General features: G+C 41.1%; 1 protein-coding gene across 4 annotated transcripts; it reads right to left on the bottom strand.

Annotated features, from left to right (window-relative positions):
- Positions 1-255: 255 nt before the first annotated feature.
- On the bottom strand, positions 256-15,970 carry sp2 (sp2 transcription factor). Of its 4 annotated transcripts, none has more exons than XM_050044487.1 (8): positions 15,890-15,970; positions 11,102-11,272; positions 9,009-9,764; positions 8,089-8,307; positions 7,638-7,932; positions 5,436-5,613; positions 4,697-4,890; positions 256-4,274 (listed from the first exon to the last, which is right to left on the bottom strand). In XM_050044487.1, the coding sequence occupies exons 2-8, from the start codon at positions 11,258-11,260 to the stop codon at positions 4,174-4,176; spliced, it is 1,902 nt and encodes a 633-aa protein (XP_049900444.1). In that variant the 5' UTR covers positions 11,261-11,272; positions 15,890-15,970; the 3' UTR covers positions 256-4,173. The 4 variants fall into 4 exon arrangements, with proteins under 4 accessions (XP_049900444.1, XP_049900446.1, XP_049900445.1 ...); XM_050044489.1 differs by having other exon boundaries at positions 11,102-11,178; positions 15,890-15,954; XM_050044488.1 differs by having other exon boundaries at positions 15,797-15,922.
- Between the last annotated feature and the right edge of the window lie 706 nt (positions 15,971-16,676).

Here is a 16,676-nt window from a genome sequence, read left to right as displayed (position 1 = left end):
GACTAAATAAAGCATCTACTAAATTAAGGTGTTCTTTTTAAACCAATAATTCATCCTAAAATAGGCGCAGGAGAAAATAAAAGAAGCAGCAAAAATGGTTTGAGTTCTTTATTTAAGGGGGTGACTGTAGAAAAGGAGCAAACATTATGTTTTAGCACCTTTACACAAGTTAAAAAATGAATTGCTGGTTCTCTGGTTTCTCCGTATAAACACAACAACTGGCTGCAGAACATTATATGACATATAGGCTTTGGAGAAGGAGAAGCATTTAATTAACTGAAATAGAAACATCTAAATTTGGAAAATCGCATTATATTTAATTACAGTGATTAAATTTACAAATTTTAGAACCTGGGATTTTAAATCAGTGCACATTACATTAGCATGTAACATAAGTTAAAAACACAAAAGGAATTTTACAAATGTTGTTACCTGGAATTAGACAGAAAAAGAACATCTTTAAATACTGGGTGCAGCTGTCTAAGGCATCTTTAATTCAATAGAAAAAAGATCTAGAAGTCTTATACAAAGCAGGAATGAAGCTATACAATGTCACATTATATTTTATTCCTTACACACTGTACAAAGTCCATTTCCTTCAGGGCCGGCCACGCCAACCACAACACTAGGCGGCTTAACTTTTGTGTTTTAATATCCTACATTTACCGTGTCTACCAGACACACACTGTATTTACATATTCAGACATGAAATACAAACATAAATATGAGCAGGCTCTTTCTATCCGTCCCCAATGGCATCGCATGTCTTCAGACACATTCTTGAAAAAATACACCAAATATTGGCCACCTACATGTAAGCTTTACGTTTATCTGTCGCCCCTGTGAAGCACTGTGAAGAAAACTGGTTCAAAGTGCTTTAAAAATAAATCTGACTTTAGCTTTTTGGTCAAAGTTGTCGTTGGATGTTAAGCAAGGCAGCACCATCCATTAAACATGTATGTCACAGTATTAGAACACGCCACAGTGAAAACCCAACACAGAGGTGAAGCCGCTACCTGCTGTCTGATGGCACCATGCTAACTTGACCAAAAAGCTGACTTTTAACAAAATGTCGGTGTTTTTATTTAAATAAAAGGAACTCCCGTACAAGTTCAGACTACGCCCTTACTGATGACATGTTAGCGAAAGGTCAGTAAATCATTATATCAAAAAACGATATGAGCAACAATGTCTTCTGTAAAGCGAAAGGTATTTAAGTAACTTGTGTGAATACTGTACAGTAGGCCTAACGCTGGTCATCTGTATATCAACAAAAACTTCTCAAGTGTTAATTCAGAATTAAAGCTATCACATAGCTGAAAAATAATGTACAAAGAAACTGATCAAAGGCCTGAGAAAGATTTTTTTTCTTTTCATCTCGGGACGTGATTGTCAAGTCAGGCCAAATAATTGGAAATCTGATCATATATATATATATATATATATATATATATATACACACATATATATTTATATATATATTCAGCAATGCATAGGCTACAAATCATCAAATTAAAATTATACCATGAGTAAAACAGAATAGCAGAGTTACCCTGGAATTTAGTTACTTATTTATTAGTACACACAGTGTAAGTAGGGCTGGGTATCATACTTTTTCTGACACCTTATTCTGAGAGGTATAAACATGGTTTTCAAAAATATGCGCCATAATGAAAACTCAAAACTTTCAGGTAAAAACCTTTTTGGGTTAATAAGAGGAGAGGTTAAGTTGATGTTAAAATTAAATGTCTAAACACACGCAGCCATTCAAGAACTGAACAGAATACTGTCTAAAACAAAGTTTTGATTTAAATCAGGAATTATGTGATAAAGGAACTACAGGCCAAATATTCTAATTTGGTTGACGGCTTCGACACTCAGTGCTAAGGACACAGCACTGAAAGTATCAAAGTTCGATACCCAGCCCTAGATGTAAGCATACCTGTTGTGGTATCCAAGATGGATAACCAATTATGTAGCGACCTGGTTTGGCTCTCAGAGGGAAAAGAGGGGTTTCTCACCGGGGTGATCACTAATATTTCACTGCATTAAATTCTTAGCACCTGGAGACTCGACAGACCTCTGACCAATCAACCTGACGCCCTTTGACAACACAGGAAAGTTCTCCAGAAAGATGAAACATTTTTGCAGTACTTCTCTAAAAAAGTAGAGAATTTTAGGTAGTATACATAAATTCTTGGGTGAAATCATCACTCTCCTTGAACATTGGGTTACTGAACAGGTTATTAATGCAGTGTGCCACAAACGTCGCATCGTCTTTATGAAACATGACTCATTGATACTGGAGATTTAACTGTCAAGCCTAAACAGAAAAAGTGAAGTTACTTAACAGAGTTTCCTCCACAGCTTCAATGAGCATTTCTGAAGAATGTCAGTCAGGTATTAACATCCTCCAAACATCTAAGATGGTACTAACACCTTCCTCCTTGCAGCTGACAAAAGGTGACATCCTGTTTCACCTTGAACCATTCACAGCCTTTGACATGATTGATCACAACACACTGTACGATCACCCAGAAAAATTAGCAGTCAAATCTGGTGTTCCACAAGGATCAATCCTGGGTCCTCTATCATTCTCCACATATATGTTTGCACTTGTGCCTAATCATGATAGGAGCCCCACAATGGCCTTTAAGAATGTCCAATTTTTCTTAATGATGATCAAAACTGTCTCCATAATGAGCCATTAACCAGACACAAAACAATATTTGAAACCTTGCTAAGCTTTACCAAGTTGAAGTGTGACATTTGTTTCGAAGTTTGACAGTCAGTCGTACTTCTCTTTGTTTAAACCAACTATATTTCAGGCAAAACGTTTCAGTTAGTACCAATTGCTGACCTTGAAGTTTGTCCATACCTTCATGTTGTTGCATTTAGATGACTGTATGTATATTATTTTACAGCAGGAGACAAGATCTTCACCAAGATATCACTATGTAACTTAAATCTCTGCAGCTTTTCTTTTTTTTGCTCGTTTTTTTGGAAACCGATTTTAAAATTTGAGTGGAAACTTTTAAGGCACAGTGACTTCTGGCCCCTGAACTGCTTATCAAACCCTTTTCCAAGCCTGAGCTCAGCCTGAGGTTTTTCCTCTGAGGTCTTGGCAGCAAAGTGACTGCATGTAAAACTTTGCCATCAGAGATGCCAAGTCTTGGACCGCTCTGCTGGAGGAGCTCAGCCTGATTTCAGTGCCCTCAAAGCAAACGTAATAAAATGTTCTTTTAACATCGTCTATGTATTTTGGCTATAAAACTTTAAGCTTCCAGTCTCATTTCTTTTTTCTTTTTTTTAATATCAAGTTTTTCTGCTTCATAAATCAAATTTTAACAGTTGTATGGAAATATGTTATAAATAGTTTATTATCATTATTAATATTATGTATATTAGTATGCATATACACACTTAAAAAAATTGCCAATGTAAACTTCTAAAGGTTTTCAAAAGCCTTGTAAGGGGAGCTTTTATGTAATGGTCCCCAACTTTTTGGGGGGTATAAAGGTTTTAAATAAACAAAAAACTCCTGCTGAAACACAAGTAGCTTAAAACAAAATTACCATTCCACTGAGGTAAAATAAATTCATGTTAAATCTGTAAAACAATGGTGTTGAATTTTCTCCTTTTTGGTGCTTGAAAACTTATTTCTGTGAGCTCCCAATGTTCCACAACAAACAAGTAAAAAACAGGCAGGATTTGGGGGAAGAAAAACAAAATAAAACAGAGGGAAACTGTGACCGGAGTCCTGTGGTGTTGGTGTTGGCATCTGAATAATTCTGTGTCGCCAAAGAGAAGTTCATAAATAAGCACGCAGAGTTAAGCATCTGCGTCTGGAGCCTCGCCATCTTGTCATCTTACGCGTTCAGTCGGAGCTGGTTCTGGCCTCAGCTCAGACCAGAGAAGAAAAACAAAGAAAATCTATTATTAATAAATTTGCTGGATCAGTTTGAAGTCCACCAGGAAGGATTTCTTTGTACACCACGCTACACAGTGTCCTAGAGGAGTGAGAGGGGATATAGGGACTTTTTTTGGAGTATTTCCCACAACGGGATAAGTCACAGACACTCCCTTGGTATCGTCTCCTCTGCCCCTCCTTCCTCTGATACAGTCTTCAGTTTCAGAGAGTTTGTCTGCGTATACACTCAGTATACAGGCAGCTCACAGGTTCTTGGTGTTTATGTGAGTCTTGTAATGCTTTGTCAGGTGGTCGCTCCTCATGAAGCGTTTCTGACACTGGTTACACTCGAAGCGCTTGTCTCCTGCAGGGAAAAACAAAAAGAAAGTGAAGTGATTATGTTTTTAATGGCAAATTCAGTGCAGGTAAATCTTTTCAAACAACACATTTTTTATCCAAGTTTTTACTTAGCAACATCATAACATATATATATATATATATATATATATATCATGATAAACATACCATTATTTAAATAAAAATCTTACAGTATGGTGATTTCAGGCATGCTGTAAAGCCAAACTTCATATGTGCCCCACACCTGAGTCTTATCACTGATCTGATTTTATTCACTGACCCCTCTTAATATTCTCCGCCTGTCATATGATCTTTCCCTGATGAGCTGATATCACCTTCCCTGCTTTTGTTCTTACAGTTTCACTGTTTCAATTCATCATTTCCTGTTGGGGTTAGGCTTGTTTACGTGTGTGTCTCCAGCATACAGACCTGTGTGCGTCCTGGCGTGCCGCTGCAGCTCGTCGCTGCGTGTGAAACGTTTCCCGCAGAAGACCCAGTTGCAGACGAACGGCCTCTCGCCGGTGTGCAGTCGGACGTGAGCTCTGAGCAGCGATGTTTTCCTGAATGTCTTCTCACAGCCGGGGACGTGGCAGATGTGCTTCCTCTTCCCCACCTCCCCAGGCCTGCAGGATGTACGTGTACACACACACACACACACACACACACACACACAGTGAGACACACAGGTTTCAAGGGTAGAGCTGAGCATTTAAATTATCAGCTATCACCATTTGATTTTGCAAAAAATAACTTTCAAATTCTTCTGTTCATGCAAAAACTTTTGGTTTTAAGTAGCTAAACATTATTTACAAAGTACATACAATATCCACAAAGAATAAAATTTGTATTACATGATTATTTTCAACTGTACTAACAGCAGATGACATGACTCCATCTGAAGGGCAAATTTCTATCAGACACTATTTACTGAAAGGAAAGGCTTTACATTCTCACACAAAGTTCTCCCAAGGTCTAACAGCAGGTAGCTTATTGAGAATTTCAGCTATGAATTGAAAATCTGTCCAATTATACTTACTTCCACTTTCCCTCACAGCCTTATAATTTTAAGTCAGTTCCTGTCTCTTAAATTAATTCTTCAATCAGCGCAATAGTCAGAAGAAACCGTGGCCAGTTATTGGCACATACGTGTCCATCTCTCGACACTCACCTCTTGTCTGCGTCTTTACAGTTGGGGCAGGTGCAGGCCATACGTCGCTTCTTTTCTCCTGGCTGCCCGGGCAGCTCCAGAGTGAGAGTCTGGTCTACCTGGATGGCCGGCTGGTTCGGCGTTGCTGCCAGCTGGAGCCCAGCACCCTGCATCGCCTGCACCGTGAGGTGCTGCTGGCCTGACAAACACAGACAGACACACTGTAAGAGACACACAGCAGGGCTCTCGCAGAGGCTGCCAAGCTCCTCTAAAAATCTAATTAGACTACCAGCGAACCACCAAGAGTCAAATTGGACTGAAAACCTAATTAATGATTAATGGTAACATGACCATAATAGCACATGAAAGCAAAGACTTACATGTGTTCTGAATAGAGGGAGTTATTATCTGGAGTTAACGGTTGTGCTTAAGGGGAATATTTCCTACTTTTATTTAGATGTCCACTCACTGTTGATGGTAAATGTAGTCAGTTGAAGCAATAAATTCCTCAGTACAAGCTGTATTGACTGAGAAAGCTGAGATCGCAGCTGCAAAATTCCTGCACTCAGCGCCGTCATTTCAGCTATTTTAGCTTGGATTTCTGCCTCCGGGTAACTGGGGACATGTTCTAGATGCCTCTCACAAACAGAACTTCCTTGTTCTCTTCGAGGCTATTCAATGAAGGCCGAGACACAGCCTACGACCCGCTGTGAGCTATGGGATATGACATATGCACAGTGTAGCTGGAGCTGCAATGTTGGTGAGTTACAGCAGACGGCGCTAGAAATAAAGGGATGGTGCCTGCTCAGGTGCTCTCTTGGTGCGCTCCTTTTAGACTCCTTTGGTGCACTCGGCCTGACAGACATTTTTGGGTACATTCAAACAGATGGTGGCCAATAGACAATAGAATATTTTCATAGACAACATTCGTTTATTTTCTTTTATTATGGACATTTTGTAATAATTGTAGAATTATAATTCTCACTCATAACTTTTGTTTTGGATGAATTATATTCCGTCTAAAAGGCGACTGTGGAAGCCTCAGTTAAACAAACCAATCATCCGCCATGTTCCATCATAGTACGCCTGCTATTGAGCCTTTCAGCAGGTGCGGACCAGATTTCACTGCGCATGTGTCGTAGCCCAATAATATGACGTGATATGAGTATGTTATGGATGAGGATACGTTTTACAGTGTTTCAGCTGACTGAGATATTCAGTCGTATTTATTCAAGCCAGAACATATTGTTATGGCCGAAAAAATGCAGCGAAGAGACTCCGAGGCTGTGGCTGCGCAAGGGGATACAGCCTTCGGGGAACCCTCCAGAACTTGAGCTGCCAAGAGCGAAGACTGACTGGTGGTGCCTTCACTTTAATTGCCCTCTGATGCAAAGAGAAACTGAATATTTCTGTGGCAACGAATTTCAGCGTGGGCAGTTTTTGTAGGATGTTGTTGCCAACGCCAACTCCAACCTTGGGCGCAATGCAACCTGTTACATGTAGGCACTGAAGGCACGGCTCAGTAAGCAGAAGAACTCAGTTTTTTGGTCGGTATAGCATGCACTGAGAAATGTATTGTTTCAGATGACAACATTTACCACCACCACTGAAGGACATCCACATAAAATGTGGCAATTTTTTCCTTTAAACAAGGAGGATCAAAACAAACATCACAAAGCATCTAATGTTCATGGTGGATATTTTCTGCTGATTGTACCCTCGGGCTGGATAATACCATTAACATCATCCTTTTTTAACGTTCACTGAAATCATGTTTCAAACTAATTTTAATTAAAAACTACCAAAATGGGTTGTTTGAGTTTTAGAATGACATTCTTCATGGGCAACTTAACACTAAATATTTACTGTTATTTTTATTAAGTTTTTAGTTTTAGTTAAGTTGTTGGTTAACTTGTTATTATTCAGTTTTCTTATACACCTCTGTGTGGATCCTTGTGATGTTCTTGTTTTCTGATTTCTGTGACTTAGCTGCTGCAATTTCCAAATGTGTATCTACATTTTGGAGTTAATAGATTATATGTACATTCACTTTAGCCCACTATCAAATTGTCCTGGCCCCAGTCTCTAGTGTTCTTTACCATTTTCTAGAGAAAATAATTCTGTCTTTGACGTCTTAAAAGGAAGGAAAACATTCCTGGGCCACTCTCGTTAAAAACAACCAACAGAAAACTGGGAAACACAAATAAACCACCATCAGCTCACCCCCTGCGTTGGTGATGGTGACAGGAACTCCCTGAACTTGGACCCCATTGATGCTGATCGTCTGCACTGCCTGGGTCGCTGAGGAGAGCTGCGACGTATTCAGCTGTATCATTCCCCCCGCCGGAGCAATTTTTGCCAGAGTCCGTTCCTTCCGTCCCCCCGCCGGCGTCCTCTTGGTGCCGGCCGGCGGCGAGGTGGTGGTGGTGACGACCGAAGTGGTGGGGGTCGTTGTCGGGGAGACCGGGTCCTGGAGCTGAATGGACTGCCACTCACCCGATGCAGTTTTGAAGATGATCTGAGGGGGGGACAAAACAAATGCAAAGTTTTATTTCAGCTGGACTGCACAGTGTGACTGGAGCTTGTGCTAATTTCCTGCATTTCCTCAAGTTTCAAATTATTTATGTCATATGACAGAGTCAGAAATCAGGGTTAAAGCTGTCTAAAAACATACCTGTGTTGGTGACGGCTCTGTTTGGGAGACCTGCAGGCTTGAGGGCACCGACTGTCTCTGTGGGACGGGCGGTAACGTGGCGGAGGCGGCCTGCACAACCTTCAAGGCCTGCTGGGGGATCTGAACCACCTGAGACTCCGGTTTGGACTGGACCAGCTGAACCTGCTGCACCATGGCTGGCTGCCCGGGACTCTGCACGATCAGTAGGTTGTTACCTGCCTGCAAATACAGAGACAGGAGAGGTGATGCTTTGAGGTTCAGGTGTGAGGCTTTCAGCTGACGCTCACATCTGGAGCAGTGTGATTCAATACAATACTGACATTAATGACACTTATTGACACAGGGTTTCCACCAGTGTACTGTAAGCCAGGTGGCCCGCCTGGCCTAAGGTGACCCCCTGCCCGGCCTAATCATCAGGGTATTTTTTTTTAAACTTAAGTAACCCAGAGAGTAAATAAACACTCCGCTAACGTTACAATGAATGTCGGTCAGCAAACTTTGTGTTTTTGTTCTAATAAAAAATAATGAATCTAATGTCAGAGTTCTACTTATTCGCTTTCTTTCCACTAAATCTCACAGACGTGGTGAGTTAAAACTAAGCTGATTAGCTCCATCAGTATTAAATTGTTGATGGAATTCATGTTCCTTCGCTCATGAGTTAACCAGGAGTTTTGAATATTTTATCACAGATATTGTACGTGTTACCAAGTCTAGTCTGAACCTTGTGTTTGCAACCATACAAGTGACCTACTGTATCTTGTCCAGAAACCTTCAGCTGTCACTACAGACACTACGGACCTCACAGAGTTCATTGCAAACATGTAAAGACCGTTAAAACATCACAGTGGAATATGTATATGCAATATATATATCAAAAGGAATCCATTCTGTTGCTTTTAGAGCTTTTCTGCCAGATGTACCTGAATGATGTTGTCGCCAGCTTCTATCAGGATGGTCTCCATCTGCTCTGGGGGTGGGGAGGCAGCCTGTGCAGGTGGAGGAGGCGGAGGCTGAGCAGCAAGAACCACTTTCTTCTTTCTCCCTCGTCGACCCTTCCCTGGAGTGGGAGGTGCAGCTGCCGTCTCTGTGACGAACTGAGTCCCGCCCACCTCTCCGGTCGCCACATTGAGCGGCAGCGTGAGCCCGCTGGGCAGCTGCACCATGTTTGCAGCAGAGTTGTTTGGCTTGCGCAACTTGGGAGAGGGCTTGATGGCTACGGTTTTTTGCGGCGTGACTGGAGTGGTGGCGGCCGCAGGGGCCGGTACAGCCATAGGAGTGGTGATGATGGCTTGGTTGGTGCCTGGTATGAGCTGGATCTGACCTCCCTGTGGCATCACCTGGATAGTCTGGGCCCCCTGGATCTGCGGCACCATCTGGTACTGGATGTTGGCGGGGGCCGAGGTGTTGGTGCGAGCCGGGCTCTGCTGGATAGTGAGCACAATGGGGCTGCCAGGGGCCGTGGAGCCCAGGCCGGCAGGCAGCTGGATCACATTGCCCTTGGCTGACAGGAAACCCAGGTTTTTGGGCGGAGCAGGGGCGATTGGAGCTGGCTTTATGGGGAGGAGCCTGCGAGGCTGCGGCTGTGCTGGAGGAGAGGTGACAGGAGCCTGAGCAGCAGGAGGGCCGATTTTACTACAGGTGGCAGCCAAGAGGGCCAGAGGAGAGGGCTGGGCGTCCTGCAGGGACACAAACACAACAAATAAGATACAACAAACAAAGTCTGCATTAAAAACAGCCAGAGCAGAAACCTGTTTAGCACTACCAGAGAGATATGGTGAGATAAGACACTAAAATAAACAAGTGAAGATGTTGTTCCACCTGCAAAACGTTTAAGCCTCTGGGGTCCATTTGTCAGTACTGAAAAAAAATCTTTATATATACTGTGCTAGGGCTGCAGGATTATGGCCAAAATGATAATCACAATTATCTTTTGAGCTATGTTGTTGATGCTGTTCCACATTCCTGCTAATGCATTTATCAAAATAAGACTCAATAAGGTTCTTCGTCGCCTAATATCAGTACATCTACTGTGGATACACCGCTGTATTTTCTTTTGTTTATTTATTTTTGCAGTGGCCCCGAAACTGGGATGCGCTGCAGCATCACTGTCATGGATGTCCTAGCTGACACTGGCCGAGAGATTCAAAGGTGACATTGCGAAGTGATTCTTCTTGGCCTTCATGCATTCATCATACTGCAGATTGTGGTGTGTCAGGTGGTTTAACAAGTTAGTTGTGTTACTTCGCAGCTCAGACACAAGTGTCGTGCACTCTTTGCATATCATTTGTTCTCTCCTAAATCTGAAATGCTTCAAAACAACAGATGATGATGGCTAAAGAACTAGTGATTTTCATTTTGCCCGTGTGAAGCCGCAACACTCAGGAAAGTTTCTCACATGCTGCCGCTGCAGGGTGCAAACATAAGCTGGCTGTTAGTTTAGGAAGCACTTGATCTGATATGCAGCAGGGTTTTCTGTCAGGGGAGCATGCATTTTAGATGTCAAAATCGCAGTACATCATGTTCACTCGACTGTGGGAAGCCAAAATTTTGATCGTGATTGATATTCGATTACTTGTGCAGCCCTTAATGTACCTCTTGCATCATCTCAAGGTCAAGGTAAACTTTATTATGCTCAAGGGGAAACTCATTGCACAGCCAGAAGTAAAATAAATACAAGCAGCAATGTACAATAACTCACAACACGTCCAGATTAAAACAAAGACTCACATTATATTACTGCTACGGGATACAACAGTAACAGGGACAAATTTTTAGCTCTATTTGTCTGTATCTGTGTATCTACAACCAGATGGGGGCAACATGTTTAAAAAAGAAGTTCATTCATTTAAAATGGGAAAATCATTTCTTGAACACAATCCTGGCACAAAAATGTACCTCCAGTGTGCAGCGTCATGAATGTATCATGGGTTAACAGAGATACTGACGTCAGGCGAGTGCAACAGTGCAACCAAAGTGCAGACAGTCAGAGACATGACATCTGGCTGTTACTCACTTGTGTGGAAGCAGTGGAGGGCTGAAGGTATTCACTGGGACTGACAGCAACAGTGGTGGCCATACTGTCCTGTTGTTCTGGAAAACACACAGACACACCAGAGTCAGATTCAGGCTGCCTGCAGCATCTATTTTCAGTGGATAGGCTGTTCAAGGACATCACAGGACACTCCTACAAAACAGAAACAGATCTAAGAAAGACAGGCTCGGCAATGTCTCGCTGCAATCACCATATGAACATTAAACATCAGCAGTTACACAAATTAGGCTGTTAGTTATGTTAATTGTGCAAATATTGAGGAGTATAACTCACATCTCTTAAAGCAATAATGTTTAAGCCCTATTTAGAAGTCACAAATACATTTGCTGCTAACCATTTTCAAAAGCTTAGCATATTTTTTTGTGTATTTAAATGCATTTTCCCAGTCTGCAAATATTTATTACACTTCAAGAGGAAAATCAACTTACAGACACTTGAGAGTTTCTTAAAATAGGTGTGTTACAGTACAGCAGTTTTCTTTCTTTCTTTTAAGCTTATATTATTTTGGCAACTCAATGCACTTTTTTTTAAATTTGCAGTTTCAACTGCAAAAATAGAAGGTACCTGACTATCACTGGGTGGAAAATCTATCACAAATACCTCTCTAGTTTTTTCAAGTTAATTATCATATCATAGCCAACAGCTGTCTGGAAGGTAGGAAAAATAACTCACAATCTATCAAAGCATGCTTTGGACACTAGTCAACAGTAACACAAAGCAGTGGATGAGGCTAAGACTGGTATAAATAAAAGTATGCTCCTTTAAAACAGCATTTCTATCAAAGTATTTTAAATATAATACATCTACAGCTCCCTCTGATTACATTAAGTGCTACTGTGTATGCCAGCTTTAATTATTTTGGTTATTTTTATGTGATTTGTTTTATTAATATTCTGACAATCTTGATAATGACCGTGTTGTTTTTAAATTAAAGACGACAAAGTTTGTTATAAACATTTTCAAAACATGCAGCATTTGTATGTTCTGCAAAAAGTCACATAAAGTAACTGACATCCTTTTCATAAAACGCCAATACGCTGGTTTTCATTGAGTCAGCTGACTGGCCATGACAGCTGCTATGTTTTAAAAGTATAAATTCTCTGACCAACTAATATTAAGCTACTGGCAACAATTCAGATGCTCTCCAAGCGAAGAAATGCACCACTGGACTGCAGTCAAAAACACTGTGTGAGGTAAAGACCGAATTTATTGAGCATGTTATATTTCTGTTAGGACAGTCAGCATAAGTACATTTAGGGCAGGCTGCCCGACAGTTTAAGAGCAGGGTAAATCTTGAGTAGCAGGCAATGCTGCCTAATGGCCAAAATAGGTTGAGGCTGTTACTGTCAAACTGCTCTGCTCTGAGTGAAGTGGTACACTTAGGATTTACACTGAGTGTCCTATTCCACTGGTCATTACTGCCTCAACTGCAATACAGCCTGTACACAAAACACAAGCATGGGCTTTTAAACAACATATACCCTGAAATACATTAAAGTGCAAAAGACAAATTCAAATGGAGGCAGTCTGTGTCGTCTATAGCCTCCCTAAAGTGTTTTCATTTGTGCTTTTTATGCAGCAGTGGTGTTTTGGGGGCGGATATTCAGGTTTAACTCAACATCTGTCATCATTCATGGACGTGTAAGACAAACTGAAATATTAATATTTGCAGTATTTGAGTACATTACAGTTGAGCTCAAGGCACGTCAGCTGGCAAACACTTGAAATCAAACAGCAGGTGACACGTAACCACATGACAGCCACAGAGCGCTGCTGTGGCGACCAGCAACACAAGTGAGAAGTGCACAGGCTGCTAGGAGAGGACTGATTCATCACTGATCTGCTCTGACTGCAAGAGATGCTGATTTCATGGCTGCACTGATGAGCAATAAAGTAGTGCAGTTTGTGCCTCTGAAGCAGAGTATTGCCTCTACATTTGAGTCGCAGAGCTCAGCAGATGTTGCTTTTTTGTTTAGATAAATACCTTGCAATTTAGAAAAGAAAAAGAAAACACAACATAAACTAGCACCATTTTCAGCTGTTCTAACAGTATTTTTAGAATCCTCACAGACTCTTCTGACAATCTGAATGAAATCAATATTGTTTGCAGGATAAAAAATATAAAGATTGAGTTGGACATAACATGTCTCCTTGCTCAGTTTGCAAACCACAAGAAAAATGTGGATGTTATTTATATGAACACATAAAGCAACATCAATACAGATATATAACTGGTAATGCAACATTGACAGTTTTTGGTTGTGCAAACTGCGCCGGGACATGTCACTTCCAGCAACCATGTTTGTTTGGATTAGGAAATTGGTGGGAAAGAGTTTAAAAATAGTCTTTTTTTATCCTGCACAGGGAAGAATTTTCCATCTTTGACTGGCTGTGGAAGATCGCCATGTATTTCTTCTTTGGAAAAACATATGCTCAACTCTGTGACTCCAATGTAATAGTCCTATGTAACTAATACAAGAAAGGCCAAAAACTGGGGCTTCATTACAACTGCAGTCAATAATTCACAAAACAAAAGCTGCTTGTTATGAGGGAAGTGTCAAAAATACAAAAGACTCTTATCCACAATATGAGCCGCCCAATTCTGCCACCTCATCTGTCAACATCGAACTTTACCCTGACAGAAAGTAAACTCTGTGTTGTGGCTTCTGATCAGCAGACGAAACAGGAACTGTTTCCTCTGTTGAGCTGCGTGCCTCAGTGGGTGAAAGTACTATAAATGCATCTGTGGAACACAGTGCCAAAACTACACAGTCAAACCAAAAAACTTTCACACGGGGATACCACAGCCTGCTGAGGCACTAATCTCTCTTGGCTAAGATACATTTTTGGCAATGGTGGAAGAAGTATTCAGATCCTTTACCTAAAAAGTATGAATACCACACTGTGAAAATACACCACTAACAGCACAAGTCCTGCATTCAAAACCTTAAAATTATCAGCAAAAAATTACTTAAAATATGAAAAGAAAAAGTATCCAATATACAGTAAGAAGTGCCCTGTTAGTGTTTTTACTATTATACATGGTGTGTTTGGATTAATATTACCATTTAATCTATGTGTATGCTGTGTCTTACTGCTGTGCTAATTTCAACTGTTGGTTAGTTTAATGAAAAGCAATGCATCATATTCTATGATATGTTTTAAGCATCACCGTCATGTGAGAACCACACAGCTCTACAAAGTCATCTTCACATGGTGTCACAAAAACAGCCCTGATTTCAGCTTTGTGACGATGCATTTTCCAGCTGATCCAAGAGGGGTTTTAAAGAGTTTATTTATCTGAATAAGTAGGAGAATTTCCTCAACACATAAAGGCACACTTCATCCTTCAGTTTATCAAATCACCTGACAGGAGAGGATGAAAAAACATGTAATCTGAAAAGTAACTAAAGCTGTCAGATAAATGTAGTGGAGTATAAAGTACAATATCTACCTCTGAGATGTAGAATAACAAAAGAATGAAGCTGCATATAATGGAAATACTTGAGTTAAGTACTTCAAATGTGTACATAAGCACGGTACTTGTGTAAATGTACTCACAATACCAACATAGACAGGTGATTTAAAGAGCTGCTGCAGTAACTAAGCAGAGAGCTCCACAACAATGAACATTGCTTTATACAATCGGACAACCACCACCAGTTATGCAAGTGTGTCTTTCAGCCCTGCCAATATTAATCACATACAGTGGTGGAATGTAACTGAGGACATTTACCCAAGTACTGTACTTAAGTACAACTTTCAGGCACTTGTATTTTACTTGAGTATTTCCACTTGATGCTACTTCTACAACACTAAATCTCAGAGGGATACTTTTGCATGCACTACATTTATTAAGTATGCAGATTCAGATTATTTATACAAAATAGAAAGTAACTAATAAATTACTATGGATTGGGCTACCCAGCTGTATTTAGAATGGTTGAAATGAGCTCCATCTTCAACAGTTGCAACATTACTGCATCACTGATAACGATACAGTGAAATAATATGTATTATTCTGAAATAAGCCATTCTGCACAATGAGTGATTTTACTTTTGACAGCATAAGCATATGTTAATGCTAATACTTCTGTACTTTTACTTATGTAAGATTTTTAATGCAGGACTCTTACTTGTAATAGAGTATTTATACATTGTGATATTACTACTTTTACTTCAGCAAAAGATCTGAATACTTCTTCCCCCTCTACCAGTAATGCACACAGTACAATGCACAAAAACAGTGCGGCCTCAAAACAGCGCCGCCATCAAACACATACTGTGGGTTGGCTGTGGACAACCAGCTAACGGTAGCTAGCTAGCTAGCTAGCTAACAGGCAATACTGACTACTGGGGTAGCTAGCCTAAGCTGATTTGGTCCGAGTGCAGCTTAGTTTCTACTTATAAACGCCCCAAGACGGGGCCGCTGCTGGCACCATCTCTGTACTGTATGGTGGAATAGCTGGGGAGGGGAGAAACAAGTAAAGGATCGTAGCGTACACTAGCATATTTGGCTAGCTAACGCGTAGCTAGCAAGTCAAACTCTCTTTGATAACGTTACAGAAAAAAGGCAGCCCTTTTTCCGGAAGTGCATTGCTTATTTTGGGTTCACACAACTGCCCGAGCTCCCCCTAAAAACACACTCATTCGTACCGCATAATGTCCAGTGCTTTTCTGTCCAATGCAAATATAATGTTTTACGAAGTAGAATGTAATATAAACACCAATGTTTTAATTCCTACCCACCGCTCATGACGACATTCGCTCTCCGTGAGCCTTGAAGACCGAAGCCCCTTGGAGGAATCCGCCCGCGCTGCTGCACCAATCCACGGACAATGGAGCGATGAGCGACGACAGCACCAGCCAATCAGCTTGAGCTGTCTGTGTGATTGACGTTGGACTTAGCCAATCGTAGTGCGATATCTTCATACATCGTTCGATGGATGACGGTTCGACCAATGGGGTGTCGAGATTGTGCCTGGCGGAGGCGTTTCCAAACGGAAAGCCTAGGTGAGGTGAGGGCCCTATTACAGCGGGGATACGGTTTCACTGACGTCCCTAACGACCAATGTGATTATTGAAGGGCAGTTCGATGAAAACAAGAGTGACAACCGCGTTGATCAATGAGCTCTGAGTCGCTGCTGTGTGACCTGTTTAAACTGTCTCATGTTTTATTATGAGGAGCAGCCCGTTATGTGGGATAACAGACCGCAGTAAGCCCAGTGTAAACGGATTATAAGTTTATTTTAAAGCCCTGCGACGCCGCAATGCAATATTTCTTGGCCTGTCTTTAACTACACACACACACTGACTTGTGTGTAGTTAAAGATGCACTCACCTGGTTGTTCTTATAAGGCATCATTTCATAGGAGTGACACCTGACTCCAGTGGTGCAGGAAGTAATCAGATCCTTTATTTAAATAAAAGCACTAATACCACCACACTGTAAAAAATACTCTGTTACCAATAAAAGCCCTGCATTGAAACTGTTGCTGAAGTAAAAGTATGTAAGTATAATGAGGAAAATGTACTT

The sequence above is a fragment of the Epinephelus moara genome, chromosome 5 (genome assembly GCF_006386435.1).
Source record: "Epinephelus moara isolate mb chromosome 5, YSFRI_EMoa_1.0, whole genome shotgun sequence".
NCBI classification, from domain to species: Eukaryota; Metazoa; Chordata; class Actinopteri; order Perciformes; family Serranidae; genus Epinephelus; species Epinephelus moara.
Note: the sequence above shows the minus strand (reverse complement) of the source record. Positions and strands in the feature narration are given on the sequence as shown.